Genomic DNA, 20,047 nt, shown 5'->3' on the forward strand with positions numbered 1-20,047 from the left:
GTTTTCACCTTTGGAGGCAAAGGTCTCCGAAGCAGCTTAAGTTCAAACATGGTCCTTAGTTTTTAATCCTGCATTAAAACTGGGAAGTTTGGGGGGGGGAATCAAACTATTTAACTGCAAAGAAAAAATGTGGGGTAGGGGGGAGATAAAAATGTTCAGTCTGATCCAATAGCTAGTTGAACAAAAACGACATAGCAAGGCACAATAGGTAAGTTTTCTAAAATGTTTTGGTCTCAAGACTCACCACCTCTACCTATCTTCTTCCTTCTAGGGCACTCTCCCCATATACACCTCCACCCAGCACCAACTCTCTGCTGAGTATATGAAGATCCTTGCATTGGCTGCATCTGTCCTTCACAGTGGATAAGAGTCTGTGGGTTGATTGTTTTGATTTGCAGATTGTTTTAGCAGGATTGATTTCCCACGCTTCCCACCCACCATCAGACGCACCCCTTGCCTGACTCCAATCACCCACTGATGTTACCACAGGCGCGTGAAACTTCTTAATACCTTGTTGAATCCTGTCACTAGAATACATCTTAAGATGATAAGAGCTTTCAAAAGGTGCAGCTTTTGGCTGTCCATCAGAGGAGAGAAGTGAAGGTTCCCCCCACATTCCATTTCAGTTTCAGCTCATTTGAGCGTGTAGTTTTTGTACATTTTATTTATATCCCATCGCTTTCTTCCATGAAACGCAAGTTGAAATACATACAGTGATGTAGTGGGAGCCAGAGATTACAGGGACAAAGCACCACAACATTTTGGTTAGCAGGGACCATGACATCACCTGCCAACCCCTCACCTCAGAGCTCCTTGTTCCCTCTGAGCTTAGCTGCAATCCTCACAGTAGCTGTGGGGAAATGAATATATTGTTGTGAGCTATCCCTGCTGGAATGCAGAGTATTTCGGGATAACCTGGGAGCTGGGTTACAAAACGGGCACCGGTAGGTGCCTGGCACATGCTGGAAACCACAGTGGCTTAAATATGAAAATGATCATGCAAACCCGTCCTATGTGTGTAAACATACATGTACATACATACACACAAATCAACATAGATCAAATTTACCTCCAAGGCACCTACATATATAGGGTTTGTAAGTGTTCTCACAACTAGGCCTCAACCAAATCCAGATGTGCTCACCTTCAACAAGGTCACTACATCATGTACTTTCAAAACATGTCCTGGGATTATTGAGCATCCTTTCCATCCTGCTAGCAACTAGTAGGGGTACCAGCAAGACTCCCAAAGTGATGGAAGGGAACCTAAAAGATAGATAGTTCTGTACTTGTGTGCTCCCAAGCTAGCCTTCCTCAACCTGGGGCGCTCCAGATGTGTTGGACTGCATCTCCCAGAATGCCCCAGCCTGGGAGTTGTAGTCCAACACATCTGGAGCGCCCCAGGTTGAGGAAGGCTGTCCCAAGCATAACCAAATGGAGGTTCCTATTTAAACTCATGGTGCATTGTGATGGAAAGACTCCAACTCCAGCTACCCTTGATGAAGGAAAGAAGTTGCTAATAACCCTAAGATTGAAGAAAATGGAGAAGAAGGAATATGATGAGGACCATTATATGCACAGGTTTGAGGCCCAGGGATCACTTGGCCCCACAAGCCAAGTAAGTAATGTTCAAGAAAGGAACTGAATAAAGGGAACAAATAGACAATAATTATCTTTGTGGACGACTCTGGAAAAGTCATCAGAAATAAGGTACAGCTGAAAAGTTATGTTCTTGGTGGAGTAAGCAGGTCCTAAAGAGCTGAAATTAGAGAGAGGGTGAACAGCCCATATATGCTGTTTAACTGTCAAGGTAAATGGGGAGTTCTTGATTTATTCTGTGTTTAATTTTTCCAACTTCAGTGGCTGGTATGGCCCTAGAGGGTGCCATGGGTGAACTATTTTCTTGGTTATGATTTTATTACAGTTCAGTGAAGTTAGAGAAAGAGATACCAACCAACATTTCTGTAAGCTTAAAAAGCATTAAATAGCAATGGAGTGCGCCTTGAATATAAGGAAAGAGCATTTTTCATCTTGAAAGCTACCATGAGTAATTGCCTCTTGTGATGTAGGAGGAATTAACATCAAAGAGTAGTAGCAACTTGTTTTAAAAGAGAAGGTATTGTTTTTTCTCTATGAAATCTATCGAAATGATGAAAAAATGCATGGTTCAGTGAACAGTCTAATTTCCCTGGGAAATCAAACAAGAGTGGTGATTTTAATGGTGGCTCCTATTAATTTTGCGATAGATCAAATACAAAGAGGGTAAGTATATTCTGACCCAAAGAAAATTAAACAATAAATTGTTTATTATATTAAATTGTTTAATTACATTGTGGTGAATATATACTCCAAAATCAGCACAATAATGCTTCTTTAAAGAGGGAGATGCAGTTTTAAAAAGAGATAATAATGCAGTAATGACTCCCTGTTGGGACAGATCAGCTAAAGAGGAAAAGCACATGGCATAAAAGCAGACAAAAATGTTGTTGGGATGTAGCAAGGAGGCAAATTTGCTTGATTCATGAAGAGAATTAAATCCCACTGCAAAATGCTACACACTCCACTTGTCCCATCACATTCAAGAATTTTGATTATATTTTGCTCAGCAAGAACATGACAGAGTTAGTCGGAGATAATTTGAGTTACGTGGTCTGATTGTGGCCTATTTAAAAGAACCACCAAATTGGGAAAGGTGCAGCTGTCTTTTTGTCTTGGTTGGGGAACAGGGAGGACAATAGCAACAAACACGGTATGTTAAGTGACAATCCAAGGCCACGCCTAACAGTGCCCCTGACACCCCCGACCACTTGTGGCAAAACCAGTGGCGGCACTCCTACACCCACAAAGGTTCCTGCGGTGTACTGAGAGATTTCAAGGCAGAAGTACTTGCTTTGAGGTTGGGGCTCCTCTCCAGAGGGGCTCCTTTGCCCCATCCTAGCTCCACTCAGCCAGCCCTTGGGGTGGGTGGGTGGGTTTAAGACTGGGATTGCTCTCCAAGGGTATAATCTTATGCATATTTAGATAGGAAAAAGCAGGCCTTTTTTCTGTCTGGCAACAATGGGAAGGGCAGGAGCTATGGGCTCCATCATAGCTACTTTCTTTTCGTGGTATGCACCCACAATTTTGACCTCCGTTTCATTACTGCAGCAAGCACTCATCCCTTTCACGATAGTTCCTATACACTCTTTTCACTTGTTTGCTCTCCTGCCACTATTGTGTCCGCTCTTCCCCTTCTACTTCCCCCTCTAGTTCATTGGCTCTTGACGTTGATGGACATTGTGATCGACGTGGCAGCCTTCCCCTCTCGCTCATTGGAGCTCCTATGGGAATTAACAAAAATGCATACGATTCCCTCATTTTTAAATATAAAGAGATGAAACTTGGGACTGTGAGAGCTCTTAAGTAGGGCTTTAGATATGCCATATTTGGATCAGATCAGTTCATCCCTTGATTTTTTTTTAAAGGAATTTTTAATCCCCCCCTCAAATCATTCCTTCCCATTAACACCCACCCACACACCCCTCCAATTCTGCGCAAGGGTGGATAAGGCAAAATTGGAGGGGTGTGTTCAATGGAGCTCGTCAGGGGTTGATTCCCTTATTCAAGAGTGAATTGCATTGGTTTCAACTGCATTTACATCCAAGTCATACCAAAATTTGATGCATGCTTACCTTTGAGTAAACCCCATTGAACAGCGAGACATACTTACTTCTGAGTAAACACATAAAGAACTGGATTTTAATAGTGTGGTCTCTCAGAAATAAACATAGGGTTGCAGAGCACTTCTTTCCAGTTTTCTGTTTTAGACTTCTTTTTAAAGCTGTTTGTATTAGATTCTTTCTCTGTATTTTTTTAGATCATTGTTTACATAGGATCTTGATAATTTGCTCCCTGATTGGGAGGCCCTAGTATTTAAGTGTATGTCTATATGTGTATAAACGTAAGTCTGGAATGCTTGTCAACTATCTCACACCTCTCCGACTCTGCCTTAATCCACTCCTGCACAGAATCGGAGGTGTGTGTGTGTGTTAATTGGAAGGAATGATTTGATGGTGGGATTAAAAATTCCTAAAAAATCAAGCAATGAACTGATCTGATCCAAACTTGGCATGCCAAAAGCCCCACTTAAGAGCTCTCACAGTTCCAAGTTTCATCTCTTTATCTTTAAAAATGTGGGAGGTGCAGGCAAGGTGGGTGGGGTTGGAGCAGCTCAGCACAAGCTCGTTTGTTCAACTCAGTGCTGGAGGAGAACTGCCCCACCCTCCTCTTTTGTTAGCAAGCTCTCGCTTCAAAGCACACCCCCCAACAAAGGAAATAGCGAGACGATGGCACTATATGGGGGCTGAAGGGTGCTTTAATTCCATTTGGGGGAAATAATGCAGACTTTCCCCACTCTAGGAAAACACAAAAAAGGGAGGGGAAGAGGCGGGGTTTCTGCAGGACAGGCACAACGTCATCTGAGTGCCATGCTGCAAAACCACAAACCAGCCATGACGAAAGTGCGATAAAATGCTGGTGTGATAGAGCCCTACACGATGTATTTCTAAAAGTGTCAGTATAAATGTTTGTTATGTGTCAAAGCCTTATGTATATATGTCTTCCACCTCAGGCAGCAAAATATCTTGGGCTGGCCCTGTGGCTCAGTGGTTTGCATATGTGTCCTCAAAGCCGATTTGGGGAAATGAAATTAAGTGGAATGGCAAGATATTTGGAACTGGAAAAGAAGCCTGTCTGCTAAGGTGCTTAGGGCCTCATCTACACCAAGCAGGATATCTTACTATGAAAGAGGTATGAAAGTGGTATATGAGAGGCAGGAGCCACAATACTGCTTTGTAGTGGTATTGAAGTGCACTGACAACTGTTGGGGCCCACTGACAAATATCATATACCATTTTCATACCTCTATATCCTGCTTGGTGTGGCTCCTGCCTTTTATATAACATTTTCATAGAGCAATATCCTACATGGTGTTGATGAGGCCTTAGTTAGATACTTACTTGGGGTACAATCCAGCCAAAAGAGCCTTATGTCCCACTGATTTCAAAAAGAGGGCCAACCATTTTCTTAAGTCTCTTCAGTGGAAATCAATGGGTCAACAATCCTTGACTTTTGGATAGATTGTGGCCCAAACTTTGAGCAGGGGGTACACTACATATGTACATATTTAGAGCATCTGTTTTGCATGCAGAAGGTCCCAGGTTCAACCCCTAGCATCTCCAGGTAGGGCAGGAAAAAACCCTGCCTGAAACCTTGGGGAACCACTGCCAGTCAATGTCAACAACAATGGGCTAGATGGACCAATGATCTGACTCACTATAAGGCAGCTTCCTTATAGTGAGGCAGCTTCCTATGCTGAACTTAAAACTGAAGGGTGGAAAAGCCCCCCACCCACCCTCTTAAGTCTTCCCCCAAGTGTCTCAACCCAAATGCATGCGATAGCTCCCAGCTGCCTTCAGGAGATGGGAGCTATCTCCTGAAGGCAGCCGTGCTTTGTGTCAAGCTAGCAAGCCTTACCTTCCAGACATAAATGCAGAACCTTTCGCTCCGCAGCACTTTGATCAAGGGCCAAGCAGTCACTTGGCATCCTTGGAGACGAGTGATAACAACTTGATGGAAGCTTTCTTGTGATTGGCTAGAGGAGTGAATGACCATTCCATTCTACAAAGAACTACTAGTGGAGGGATTGCAGGGATCGCTAAAGGAGCCATCTCACTCGGCTGATTGTCTGTCACCACATGTAAGAGATGCCAGGATTCTGATTAACCAGCAGTCAAGGGAGGTGATGGGGGGAAGCAGGCTGCTCTTCGAACAGCTGTTCAACTGATGACCTGCGATACGAGAAGAGGGCATGGTGTGTGGTGGTACATATACAAACACACGTGAAGCCACCAGCAGCAGCCAGGAGACAACTCCCAGGAGCAATGCATCATGGTAGTGGGAAGCATAATCCGGCACAACATGGCATAGCTTGGCCATGTATCCACGCACACCCCACCCATCATGTGGCAGCCTCTGACAAAATTTCCCAAAAAGGCAATACTAGAAATACAAAGCAAAACAGCATTTGGAATGCTAGGAATTGCAAAACAGCAAAACAGCACCATTCAAGTTAGGCCTTTGGAAAAGATGTGACGTGTTGTTGACAAACCCAAACTCAGATCCTTACTTACAGCTGAAAATGTTTTAAATCAAATTAATTCTATATACGTTAATGAAGTCAAAAGGCGCGCTACCACGCTGTGCATTTGAGGAATGGAACTCCATTTGATTTACAAGAGTTAAATCAAACAGCATCAATGTTAGAGGTGAAGGATAATTTAAAACAATTCTAAGCAGTGAGTGGTGTAATTAGAAAACGTTCAGTTGTAGGTGCTGGTGGTATTACTGCTACAGCCTGACCTCTTTTTCTTTGATCATGGCCATTTAGCCACACAATATGGGATGAAGAAAATAATCTGCCTCTGGGCATTCAAGAACACATTTCAGGGTTGTTGTTGTTTTTAATTCAACATCAAAGAACAGTTCTTTTCAGAAAGGTTGCATCTCCAGCACTTCCCTTTTAAAGAAAATCCTAAGGACAAATTTGGCTAGAATGGGTTTGATAAGGGGGGATGTTGGGGTGCTAATTGGCCAGTTGCCAGAACAGGAGGATTTGAAGCCAGAAATCTTCCTTTGTGTTTTACCTATGTTTGTTTATTTCGCTACTATACAAATGTTTTAAAAAAGCAACTGAAGATAGTACTCTTCAGATTCTCAGCGGCACTCTGCTATTAGAATTATGGTTGTTATAAACGGCTCTCCAGAGAGAACATTGCACTCTGCATGTGATCAGAGGCACTATGTGCCATCAGAAAAGGCATTGGCTCTGCACTAAAACACTCAGACTCTGTGACTGAAATTTTTAAAAACAAGAGTTGGCAATCCTATGGAGAAGGGAGAAACATCAAAGCAAGGAAAATAAAGTGAAAGGGGGGGGCTGGGGAAAAAGTTTTGGGAGTGGGGAAGCCTGGAAGGGGGTAGGAAAACAAAGGCTTAAGTGACTGAGGGGAAATGGAGCAGGGTAGAGATGGAAAAGCTGTTGTTGTCGTCATCATCATTACGATTATCATTTATATATCATCTTATTTGCTAACAAGCCATCAAGGCAGTATACAACAATTTAAATCAACAAAACTGTAACGCAATAAAAAAAACCCATTAAAAACAGTAAAACTATTTTTAGATCTTATAGAATGGAATTCATTTTGGATGCAGGAAAGTGAACAGAAGTGGGGCTGTTAGGTAATTTTATACTAGACTAAAAGCTCGATCAGACGAGCGTTTTATTCGACGCTCGTTAATGAGCAAACTCAGGTCTCTCACATGACGTCTGCCTCCTGCGCGCCTCCTGCCCCTTCTGACCTTCCTTGAGTGACCAAAAAACCCCTCATTAAGTCTGATGTATTTTTAAATGATGGAAGAGCTGCACAGTGCCGTCTGATTGTTGGTGCTCTCTGTCTGAAAGCACCCTGAATATTATGTCAGTGCTAAAAATGTATACCAAGATGGACTCATCGGTGAGAACATGTTATTTTGGCTGAAATACACCCTGAGAGAGAACAATCCTATCAGCCTATAGAACAGCATCTGAGGGGTGTGATGGATTTTAATATGTTTAATAGATTTTAATCTGTTTTATATAGTGTCTGTTGCTAACAAATTGGTTGAATTGGTCTGGACTTCCTGATAAGACAGTACCTAGGTTAGAGAAAACTTCCTGCTAAGTTAAAGGGGTGTGTGTGCTGAAAAGAAGATAGCTAGTTGTTCGTGTAACTGCATAAAGGCAGGGTTTTTTGAAGCAGGGGTCAGTTCCCTTCCCTGAACGGTTGGGAGCTCCGTCGCGATGGTGACTCTGACTTGCAATAAAAGTGCTTTTGCTTGTGAATGTTGCCTGGGTCATCTTGGTGTTTGGCCAGTGACAAGAAAATCCACGACAGGCGTTATAAGATATTTTGGATTTCCTGATCTGAGTTGGGAGACAGTGTTCTGACCTCAGGGAGGGGAACTGGAGATCCGACCCACCCTTTCCTCCACACAGCCAGCGCAGAAGGAACCATGCTGGCTGGCCTCTGAGGTTGGAAAATCAACCTCAGAGGGAGAGGGGAAGGAGGCGTTTCAGTGGGCTGGGAGGGGAGAAGACTGGAGAGGCCAGGATATGAACTATCCTAAGGCCTCTCCAACCTTGTTTCCTTCCTCTCCGAAGAACCCCAGGTAGATAGACAAAAAAGCTCATCTAGCACAAGATAGCCCATAGGACTGAGGCCTTAACCTCCCCCAATTTGGTGGCCTCTGGATGTGCTGGACTCCAACTCCAGTCATTCCTAGCCAGCCTGGCCATTGACCATGCTGAAGGGGGGAGGGGGAGGTGACAGGAATTGTAGCCCAAGGCACTGCTAATGTATTAGGGAAAATAATTTAGGATCTGCCCCCAAAGCACTTATTTTGTCCTGAGAACCAAAAGTGATGGACATCTGATACAACTTTATTTGGACAGAGTCCACTGATATGGTGATATATATTGTCCCTAGAAAACACCTATGGTATCCTAAAAAAAACTATGAAGTCTTTATTGTCAAAACTACAATGTTCATTCAAGCTTTAAAATGTTCTGTTTATGTAAAATAGCTGATGCATTTTGGGTCTTCTGACTTTTAAGGGTGAATAAAACAGATAACATGATGTGTAAAAACATAAGAAATGATGGGAAATAGACACTTCAGCTAGTCCTTTTGCATATCACAGTTCTGACATTCCCCCCAGGACTGAGTTTGTTCCATTATATCCTAACATTGCAAAACAACCTACTACTGTTCAAACATGTACTACTTCTTTTTTAAGGTGAACAATTTCCCACTAGATGGTATCACTAAAATCCCAAAGGGCCAAATATTTAAATATTACCAGATATGTAATGTTTTCTGGCATTTTCTGTTGTCAGAGCAGTTCCCTAGGTCCACTCCCCCCAAATATGTGACCCTATTCAAAATCAGTAAGAAAACTGCAATATACTTTAACCGTTTCAAAAAGAAGATTTTTGCACTACAAGCCAAAGATTAACAAATATATTCAAATATATTACTTACAAATGGAAAAGTACAAAGAAGAATCGACTGGCACATTGAAAACTAACAAACAGATGTATTATTATATAAGATTCTGTGGACTAGAGCCCAATTATGCATAAAATATATCCTCGTTTGGCAGTTATGTGAGTATGTGACGGCATATACATGATACAGAGAAAAATTGTAAACAGTAGGCTAAAAGGCCATGAAGTGCAAGAGATACAGTCTGTGATGTCTGTGAAATTGGTAAAGTGCTATTAAATATTAAGACAAACGAGCGACCTCAGAAATGTTTTTAAAGCAGAAGTGGGGGCTGAAGGAGTCATGAGGACATACGCAGAGCCACACTGGATCACACAAGGGTCCATCTCATCCAGCATTCTGTTCATACAGTTGCCAACAACTGTCCACAGGAAACTCACAAGTAGGACATGAGTGAAACATCACAGTCCCAACCATGTTCCCCAGCAGCTGGTGTACATAGGCATACTGAAGGCTGTGTATAACTATCAGGACTAGTGCCATTGGTAGTCCTATCCTCCATGAATTTGTCCAATCCCCTTTTAAAGCCATCCAAATTAGTAGCCACCGCTACATCTTGTGGAAGTGAGTTCCATAATTTAACTATGTACCGTGTGAAGATGTACTTCCTGTTATCTGTCCTGAATCCCCCATCAGCTCCCAGATGTTGTAACAGATGCTATAAGTCCAATGTTGAATTAAAATTAAATTCAAAATGGATCTCATTCTCAACTATAATCAGAAGGCATTGCAAGAAGACAGAGTACTCAGTTGCTGTGTCCTAGAAATGGACTGCACCTCATTCTCTTCCTAATCAATTAGCCTTGACTACAACAGCAATCTTTTTTACCTCAGCGGGGCGCGGGAGGAAGGAGATCTCGTCTCCTCTGCTCCACTTTTCCAGGCTCCCTGAGCCAAACGTAGCCTTTGCTTTCGTTCACATACAGAATACTTTCAGATGGACAGCTCCTAATACTACCGAACAAATGAAATTGAGCGCCAATTTCATCTTTTCCTCCTTAGCAGATTATTTTTTTTGTGGAAAGAGAAAAAGAAGTTTTGGGAAAACACAGGAGGGTTACAGGTGTAAGATGACAATGTCTGGACCCCCAATAAACTCTGTGAATAAAGTTGGGTGATGGCACAATAAAAATCTCAACCGGCTGCACCCACAGAAAGTCCTTAATGCTACCAATTAAAAGCCATTGTGCAGCCATTCCACCTTTTCCTTCTTAACAGTTTTTTCTTTTGTGGAAATAAAAAAGATGGAAGAAAGTTATTTAATACCTGCTTGTTCAGGCCACAGCTAGACCTAAGGTTTATCCTGGGATCATCCAGGGTTCGCCCCTGCCTGAGCACTGGATCCCCTGTGTGTCACCTAGATGAACAGGTTTGACCCCTGGACGATTCAGGGATAAACCTTAGGTCTAGCTATGGCCCATAGCCCCTCTGTTCAGGTGCTAACAGTTTGTATGGCTCTTCATCTTTAAACTGGAATGGGTCAGGATAGCCCTCCAAATAGAGAATGCCTTTAAATAGAGGACAGTCCTCTGGCAGCCCTTCAGACAGAGGACTGTCCTCTGTAAAAGAAGACATATGGCCACCCTAATCTTCCTAGTTCACTCCACTCCACCAGGTTCTTGTTATGCCCATTTTTCTCTTTTAAAACCAAGCACCCTAACTCCCCCCATCTTATCTCAGACGTCTCAAGCATTAGATCAGAAACACCTATACGCAGTGTCCCTCTGCAAAGGTCTCTGGCATTTGCATTTTGTGACCTGTTTTACCTCATCCTCTTTGGGCAATCAAAAACATTTTTATCCTCACCCCCTCGGGATGGTTCTTTCTAAATCAGATGCTCATCAGCTCCTGTCGGCTCCTCCCCCCCCCCGCAAGAACCTGTTTAAAAGCCGCTCTCCCATCTTTTTGATATTACACACCAGCAGTTTGGTTCCATTTTGGTTCACGTGGAGCCTTTGCCTTTTGTACAGGGCCGGCTTGTTTTAAAACATTCCCCAATGTCTAACAAATCTAAACACCTCCACCGTATACCATATTTCATCTACAACATTGAGACCCCTCAACTTTTACTGTCTGTCTCTGCATGGAGAACAAGTAGAATTTCAGAGTCAGTCACTCCATAACTGGAACGATGGAGTATTTCAACGTTGTCCAAAGTTCCACAATCAGACCTTCTAATCCTGGGTTAACCTTGATAAAGGACCACTTTCTACTGTATGAACCTGCATGCTTCTTAACATTATCCTTATCCTACCCTTTCCCTAAAGCACAAATAGGTAGGTTTGAAGGTAGGGCCATGGCTCAGCGGTGGAGCACCTGCTTTCCATGCAGAAGATCCCTGGTTCAGTCCCGGACATCTCCAGGTAGGGCTAAGAGAGAATCCTGGAGAGCCATTGCTGCCAGTCAGTGTTGACAATACTGGGCTAGATGAACCATAAGACAGCTTGCTATCCCTATTTTCTGGTAAAAAGCCTCCACGTGGCCATTGGTCAGGCATGATGGTAGTTGCACTCCAACGTCAAGGGACCCAAGGTTGGGAAAGGCTGTGCATTACGATGCAGAACATAGAGTTCCCAGAGATCCTGCTGGTGGCCGCTTTAAATACCAAAGCAAGGGCACAGCCTGTGCCTCCTACCTAGGGCTGCCAACAGGCCGGGCAAAGTAATAATAATAAAAAACAAGACCCAGCCTGGCCTGCTCTTGTGCCTCTCTCAGCTGCTTGATATACAGAAACCGGCAGGCGTTGGTCCCTTTCAGTCCTTCAGTAACCATGGATACAGCCCTGACCTACATCTCTCTAGACGGACTCTGCACATACTGCTGCATACCCACAGGGCTTTCTACATAATAAACTTGGGAATCCCACAGAGGCAGTGTTCCTGACCTTGTGGACAAAGCTCTCCGTGCGCATACCTGCATGTGCGCAGGGCCCATCATGAACATATGTAGGTCGGGGTGGAGCTGGCTGCCATTCCTCATTTCCTGCAGCGTTCTGGCTGAAACCCAGATCAAACTCACAGCCCCACTGACCTCAGAGCCACCAGCCTCCACTGTTTCAACGCTTCGTCATGACTGGCAGAAATGTAACAGGTGCCATTTCCCGCCCCCATCATTTCTATCACTATGCTGGGAAGAGCTGCAGCTGCTACATTCCTGCCCATCATGCAGCATTTAAAGCCATACACCCGTGCCAGGAAGACAGGCTGAGCTGTGGGTGATCAAGTAGGGTTGCCACTCCACACACCCCTCTGCTTCTGCCCCTTAACACACAAATAAGTGAATTCCTTTGAGTCAACAGCAGGAAAAGGCAAAAAGAGCAGGACTAGAACGTAAGATGGCAACTGTATAGGCAAGGGAGTTTAGAGGACCGTGGAGGCCAGGCCCAGAAAGAGAGGGAGACACATAATGGGGGAAATTCGTCTTAGTACTGTTTCTCCCATCATTACAATGTTAGCATCAAAGCCACTTTTGGTGACATTTTTGCTTCTGTGTTACTCAAACAGATGCAAGGGTGCTCTCAAGTTTGGGACCTCAAAACCCTAGGGACAGAGGCAGCATGGAAGGGAGTGGGATTGATTTCACAAATTAGCCAGCCAAATCTACCACATAGGCCCTGTTCAGAAGACACCTTAAACCACATCCTTAACCATGGTGGTTAAGCCAGAAAGCCGGGCTGTGTTCAGAAGACACCTTAAACCATGGCTTCAACCACAGTGAATAAGGCTTTTTTTTTTACTTTGTTCACTATGGTTAAAGCTGTGGTTCAAGGTGTCTTCTGAACACAGCCTGGCTTTCTGGCATTCATAACCACCATGGTTAAAACCATGGTTTAAGGTGTCTTCTGAATGGGGCCATAGTCAGGAAACCAAGGGAAATCCTGGCCCAGCTAACCTCCAGCTTGGCTGCCTTCCTGTCCTGGGCAGGAGAGACCAGCACAATGGGCAGGAACAGCAGAGCTTAGTTTGATTTCTACCCTTCACCAGTAGCATAATTTCAGTTTTGTGTTCTGCTGCTGCTGAGGGAAACTGACAGAGGGAGGAAGATTTCTCACCTCACTGTTTGTTCTGGGCAACAGCACTCCAGAGACAGACCAAAATGGTAGTCTGAACTTCTAGTTACACACATACCCCCTCAGAGCCATCCTTTCCATGGCGTAAATTAAGAATGACAGTATTCATTCCAACCCCTTTAAAACAGAAAACAAATACAAAAAACGCCTTTCTTCTATTGTTCCTTTGTTTTAAAAGCTTGTGAAAAATAGTCGATTTGACTTGCGATATAATACTAGTTACTGAATAAACACCAACAACTTGCTCCCCCAAAGAGTATTAACTAGGAGTTACACAGGCAGAATATACTACTTTTAAAGACTAGAATATATTACATTGATATTCCACCTTTTTTCCCCCATGTTGGAACTCAAAGAGTTCCCAGCTCAGTGTGGTCAGATGCAGAAGAGGAAAACGCTCCTGCATCTTTAATAGTAATGCAGAAGAAGGAATTTCAGCAGGTCTCATACAAGCTGCAGCTGCTGAAATTCCTTCTTCTGCACAACTATTAAAGGTGCAGGAGGCCTCTCCTCTTTTGCCACCCTATTCAGAGCACATCTTCTACGCAGGCACTGAACAGTCCCTTTGATGGCAAGTACACAGATTTCTTCCTTTACACACACTTTTCAAACTTTGCTTTGTTCATCACTGTCAACTGTGAAACACTCTTCCACTAACATTTCTCATCTATCGATTCACAAGCCCAACTTTGCTTTCTGAGTATCCCTGTTGGCATCTGTATTACCTCTGTTTTGCTACTTACCAAGCCAAAGCTGAAATTAGGAGTTCTGTCTCCTCAGTGCAAAGTTCTGGTAAAATGTGAAGTTCAGGGAAGCAGCCAAGCCTCCCACTCTCAGGCTGCCCAGCCTGTATGGGTTCAGTGATCAAAGTATTTACTCTGATAGAACCCTACTAGATTAAACAGGGCTCTGACGGCAAAAGTGAAGTAAGGTACCATTAGAAATCAATGGTGCCTGGTGGCATTGCTGGTTTGTGCATAACATACCAACGTATGAAATCTCAAAAATGTTTGGATGAACATTTAATTTCTACAGAAGAGTCAAGAACTGTGAATATCGAGCTCCTCAGGTGTAGGCTTAGCATTAGATTATTATTCTATTTATATAGCATGCCTCAAGAAACAAACTTACAGTTGCAAATGACAACTTTATAGCTTGAATCCTGGTCCCTTTGATATCAATACCAAAACTCCCATTGGCTTCAGTTAGCACCAGAATGTGGCCCATTGTTGCCAGGGGCATTTACATTAAAATCAGATTTATCAAGCCAGTGATGTGTGCTGTAAACTCCTGGTATCCTATTTCCTCTTGAGTCCTTCAAAACCCAAGTGGCAGAATAAACAACCAAAGGCAACCAAGCAACCCCCTTCCTGTCATCCCTTTCCCCCAGATTCCAGGGAACGAGGTTTGGCTTGGCCTTTAAAAAAAGAAAAAGAAGAATGATCTGAAATACAAAAGCAGCTGTTTCCCCTAGATGCCCTTGTTGCATCGAATGTCACATCCTAAGGAAGGATCCCTTTTCAGGCAAAGAAGGGCCAGGATTTGTAGATGGGGAATATAACGCTTGATTAGGATTAGGACTTGAATTCATCCCAGTGGGAATATAATATAAACTTTCCATGTAGTTTCCATCAGCAGTTTGGGTAGCTGGAGGAACTTCATTCTTTGAAAAATGGTTGAAACTCTCATTGAAGTTTGTGCTCTCCTGAACGGGTTGTTGGTCTTCAAGATCAACATGGACAGGTGCCACAGATGGAGGGGGAGGTGGGAAGCCGGCAAAGCCAGAATAGGGCATGTATGGTGGTCCATAACCCCCTGGATTCATGACCACCGATGAGAAGGGAGACTGGTAAAGCCCACTGTGTGATACCAATGGGACTGGTGGTATCAACACTTCAAAATACTGCCCTGTCTCTGGGTCATAAAGCATCTTCAGTTGAGGCTGCCTTGGTGATTCCACATAGTAGCATTTCCCACTCTCTGGATCAACTAACATTTTCCTATGTGCTTGCAAAGGAGCAGCAAAGTGCCTAGTTGGGCTTGGGGCAGTCTTGCCAGCTGGCGAAATTCTTTCATTTCTTCTTGAGAAACTGGGGGATTCTTCAAGTCTTAGGGGGAGTTGCCCATGGCTTGGGTTATTGTATAACAAATTATCAGTGGGTGCCTTCTTCTCCACTTGTTTTGGTGGGAAAAGCTCATTGCTTATTTTACTTCCTGATGCTTCCCCGCTGGGCTGGAAAGAGACGTTGGAGGTGAATGAAGTGTTATCCATGTATGTAGGCACTGAGTGCTTAGCAGCTGCCTCGGATTGATGGGCTTTCACAGGAATCGTTAAGTAATTTGTGTTGTCAGCCTGGATGGCTGAAAAATACTGTTCATTTGGTGGCTGGTGTTTATTAAAAGAATCACATCCCAGGTCATGGAGCTTTCCATAAGAAGTTGATGGTGTAAAAGATGAGTTTGATATTAGCTTGATTCCTTCGGTATACTCTCTTGCTGTTACTGGATTGTCTGAAATTACACATTCTGAATGCATTCTGTTGTGGTTGTCCAAGGGCACTTTAGTTTCAGATGCACTGTCATTGAAGTGATTTGCTGGAGTCTGTGTCTGAATATTTTGGGTGCTTGTCATTGGATGTCTGTTGGCTTGTGGGTGCTTACAGCTCTCACAGGTTGATCCACACCCAGATAAGATATGTTCTTCTTTCAAAAGGCTAGAAGAACATTTATTGTCTGTGGGAGCCACTGAGAAGGTCTCACTGGATAAATGCTTCTGATGGGTCAGTTCAGCTTCCTGGGCTTTGCAGGCCTCCTGAATATGGCTTGTGGTCTCATAACCATGATCTCTCCTTGTGATGTCCTGAAGATACGTAGAAGGTGGAATTACAACAGTCTCTGATGAAGCAGCAGCTTGGTTCTCTTTTAACAAGCTATGATTTGACAGTGGCAAAGCTTCTTTCATGGTCCTTTCATCCAATGTGGAATAACTGAAAGCTGGGAAATAGTCAGTCTCTGTTTTGTGTGACTGCTTGGAGAGAGAGCTGTTGACTGTAATATTAAGCTGCGACTCTTTCTTGGTGGCCGCAGAAGAAGGTCTGACATTTAATTCACTCCGCTCACAAGGCACTGGTTTATTTTCAACTTGTGACTGAAATTCTTTATTCTCCACAACATACTTCTTGGACCGAATTGTAGTGATGTGCACTGGAGATTCACCCACTGCAGAACATTTGCTTTCTGGATTACACACAGGTACGTTTCCATGTGTCTGTACCATGGGACGATAATAGTCAGTGGATTCCCTGTTGTTTGTGTGGTCATCATGCAGAGAAAGGGTTGACATATCTATGCCCCCAGTTTGGTCTTGCTTTTTTTCCTCTACATGGTTTACTGTTGGAGTTTCATCTTTCCGACATATTGAGGTGCAACGTATAAACAGAGGCGAGATGGCTGTGGACTCCTTTGGCAACACAGTCAAACTGTTCTCATTTTTGCTGTCTGAATAGGAAGCCTGGTCTGCACTGGAGCTGTCTGATGATTTAAAGGAGTCCTTCACTAATTTCCTGACATCTCTGAGCTGAGGTGTTCTTATCTTCCCTTTACTTTCCATTTGAGCAGTCTCCTCTGTGCGAAGTGTTTTTGGCTGATTAGATTTTTCACCACTGTGTGATTTGCCAGAAGCTGGAAAACTGACAGATGAAAGTTTCATGGTCTGAAATATAGGCAACCTCCTATCACTGGAAACTCTGCCCAAAGGTGTGCGCCTAAAGGCGTTCGCAACATTTTGCTCATTTTTGATCTGAGGGATGAGTTTCATTTCTTTGGTTTTGGATGTGAAGATGTTTCTGGAAGTATCATTAGGCACCCCAAGGCTTTTAGATTTATGTGGAAACATTTCGTCTTTTGACTGTGTGTGCTTGTTCGGCCGAATAGCTCGCTGCTTTAGGTTGGGCCACGGCTTTTGAGGCTTTGCAAATTTTGGAGCTGCGGCTGAGCTTTTTGCATCGGGCTGCAGAGACTCAAACACAGCTCGGGCTCTCCTGTACTCTTTTCTTTCCCCGCTGGCCTGCTTTCTGATGTTGGTTGTGTCGATGGTATTCATGCCACCCTCTGCCAAGATGGGGAGTCGCTTCAGTTGAGTAGCTTCTTGATACTTCATTCTTTCATTCAGCTCATTAAATGTAGTTTTCAGTTTGTAGACATTCTCCCTTAGTTGCGCATTGACAACAACTCCCTTTGTTGGCTTCAAGGCATCCATGCTCTCTTTACTCACTGCAAGGGACTCGGACCTCTCGCTGGTGGTGGAATGGCTTTGCACATCTTCAGTCGAAAAACTGCAGTCTGACTTGGAAAGAGAACTTGACTTGCCTTCTAAACTGTCCCCGGGGAGGTCAGTACTTATGGAGGAAGGAACAGAAGACGTTGAGCTGCCCCGGACGGATGCTTGTTCCACTTTAATCCTTTGCTCATATTGCATTTTTTTAGCCAAAACATTTCTCACCAAACTTGAAGCCATCCTGGATTTATTGTAAGTATTGTTCAAAGAGGCTGCTTTCAGAAATTGCTTATAATTTATCCTAAACTCATCACTGATGTTCCTCCCCTTCACAGATGACTCTTTCCTTGGTTGTGTGAATGGCTGGAGTGCAGCGCAGTCACCAGCAGCACAAAACCCTATCTCCTTTTTCTCCTTCCGTCTCAACTGGATCTGGCGCTTGGGCACCATTCTCTTTTTAGAGAAGCTCTTTTTGCCCTCCGCATTCTCCAGGGTGACATCGACGCACTCAAAGTGCTCTTTCCCCAGTACACCGCTGAGCAGTTCTGCTTCTGGGGCTTTGCTGGCTGGTGGGAATTGCCAGCTTCCTTTAGAGTGCTCGACCACTGCTGTTTTCCTGGGATCGCTGCATGCCGGCCACCTGCTCATTCCATTGCAATCTTCTGGCAAGGAATTGGACAAGCTGGAGGATGTCCTGTTACTGGAACTGTACATGTCTAGGTAACTGCCTTGGGGACATGAGAGGCTCTGGAAAGACAGAGCAGTGAGCTTCTCTACTTCATTATCAGCCTCGTCAGAGTCACTCAAAACACTTGAATTTTCAACAAAATATTTGGGGCATGCTGGTTTGCTACTTACAGGGCCGTGAGCTCGACTGCCAAGGCTGCTTTTCTTTAGCTTGCGAGCATTAGGTAACATTTCCTTGGATTTATCAGAACTGAATTGTGTAGGATGATCCAAATATTTAGATCCGCTGTCTCCTGGCTGCAGCCTTCGTGTGACTAGACCCATTCTGCCACTGCACACTGGGTCTGAGCTATTCTTGGCTTTGATTGACATCTGAACCTGTTGGCTTTGCTTACTACTGGAACGGAGTTTGTCTCTGCAGGTTTGATCTTTTATAGTACTGTTGCAGCCCGCCTGCAGGCTCTGTGCTCTCGCCTCTTGGGCTGGCAATGAGACTCCCAAAGTCTCGCCCCTGGTTGGAGAAAAATGAGCTTGAACTCCTCCAGATGTAATGGCATAAGAATTACCTTTTTCTTTGCTGTTCATACTGCATGGGTTTTCTTGTAGGACATTGCTGCAACTATTCAAAGTCCCACAGAGCTGGCTGGCTGTAGCCTTGGAAATCCTGCTTCGATGATCAGGGCTCAACTGAGCTGCAGAGAGGATCGATGTTGCTGATATGCCTCCTTGCGCATATTCTGAGTCACAGTAAGTGCACTGCTTGATACAATCTCCAGCTTCTTCAAAGTACTCGACACAGTCCTTAAAACTCTCCGCTTCCTCTGAGCCCAGTGGTGTAGAGTAAGTGGAACTGGAAGTGTCAGAGGTGCGGTCTCCTTTGGAATTGCTAGAAATGTGGCAGACTTTCTCAGGAGGAGAATGGAATCGGCATTGGTAGTTGCTGTTTTTTTCTTCCCCATTCAATCCGTGAGGCCCAGAAGAAAGCTGGCTATTTCTTGTCACAGAGGAGAACATTTTACCCTGTGTAGACCATGGGAGTCTAAGCTGGAACAATGGGAGACTGGATCCTCTTTTATCCTTGGTGCAGCTGGAGCTGTTCCCACTCAACCTTGAGAACTTGATCTTCTGGATGAAGCTCATATTCCATCCTCTCCCTGTTTAATCCAGTCATGATAAAAAGCAAAAGCCCTGGTTGTGTCATGTGCCTGCTAGAGCCATGCCGAGGAAAATAGAAACACACACACTTACAGTGTGCTATAAAAACACAAGCATCAGTAAACATAAAACTAAATATCAAGGCTATATTTGTTTTGTTTCTCTCCAGAGTGCCTCAATCAGAAATTCAGATATAAATTAGCTAGTTTCAAAATGCACTATGATTTGGGGGGAAAGAATGCCCCCCCCCCCGAACACCTCTATCAATAAACTAAATTAAAATGACAACAACAGCAACTAAAAGTATAGGCATTATTGTTAGGGCTGTCCTTCAATTAAATAATTTTTGTTAGTTTAATAACTTGGGTTTTAGCATATTAACCAATTAAGAAAAGAATTAAATCTGCATAAAGTTGTATAGGAATAAAATAATACTTTTGAAGGAGGGAAAAAAGCATATTTTCTATGTCTTAGGTGGTACACCCCGCCCCCCCCAGGGCCATCTTAGAAGAGGCTTTACCCCTTATGTAAGCAAGAACATGTCATAGCCTCTTGCTATTTCCCTTTCCCTTTCTTATTAGAGTTTAATCAGACCCAACATTCAGACCTGAAACCTGACAGTTCAATCCTGGGATCTCTTTTCAGTGTTAAAGCTAAACCCTGGAATGATCATGGGGTGACAACACAGTGCCTATTAGTAGGGTCACAAAAGAC

The 20,047-nt window shown here is 43.8% G+C and overlaps 1 protein-coding gene across 1 annotated transcript; it reads right to left on the reverse strand.

Annotated features, from left to right (window-relative positions):
* PROB1 (proline rich basic protein 1) lies at nucleotides 1-19,290 on the reverse strand. The gene is made up of 2 exons (XM_063125244.1): nucleotides 14,347-19,290; nucleotides 1-68 (listed from the first exon to the last, which is right to left on the reverse strand). Exon 1 carries the CDS (start codon nucleotides 19,190-19,192, stop codon nucleotides 14,711-14,713), a length of 4,482 nt encoding a protein of 1,493 aa, XP_062981314.1. The 5' UTR covers nucleotides 19,193-19,290; the 3' UTR covers nucleotides 1-68; nucleotides 14,347-14,710.
* Nucleotides 19,291-20,047: the final 757 nt, after the last annotated feature.

Source organism: Elgaria multicarinata, chromosome 4 (genome assembly GCF_023053635.1).
Source record: "Elgaria multicarinata webbii isolate HBS135686 ecotype San Diego chromosome 4, rElgMul1.1.pri, whole genome shotgun sequence".
Lineage (NCBI taxonomy): Eukaryota > Metazoa > Chordata > Lepidosauria > Squamata > Anguidae > Elgaria > Elgaria multicarinata.

Coding starts and splice junctions, on each gene's coding strand:
- PROB1 (XM_063125244.1), bottom strand. CDS start 19,192: ATGTTCTCCTCTGTGACAAGAAATAGCCAGCTTTCTTCTGGGCCTCAC.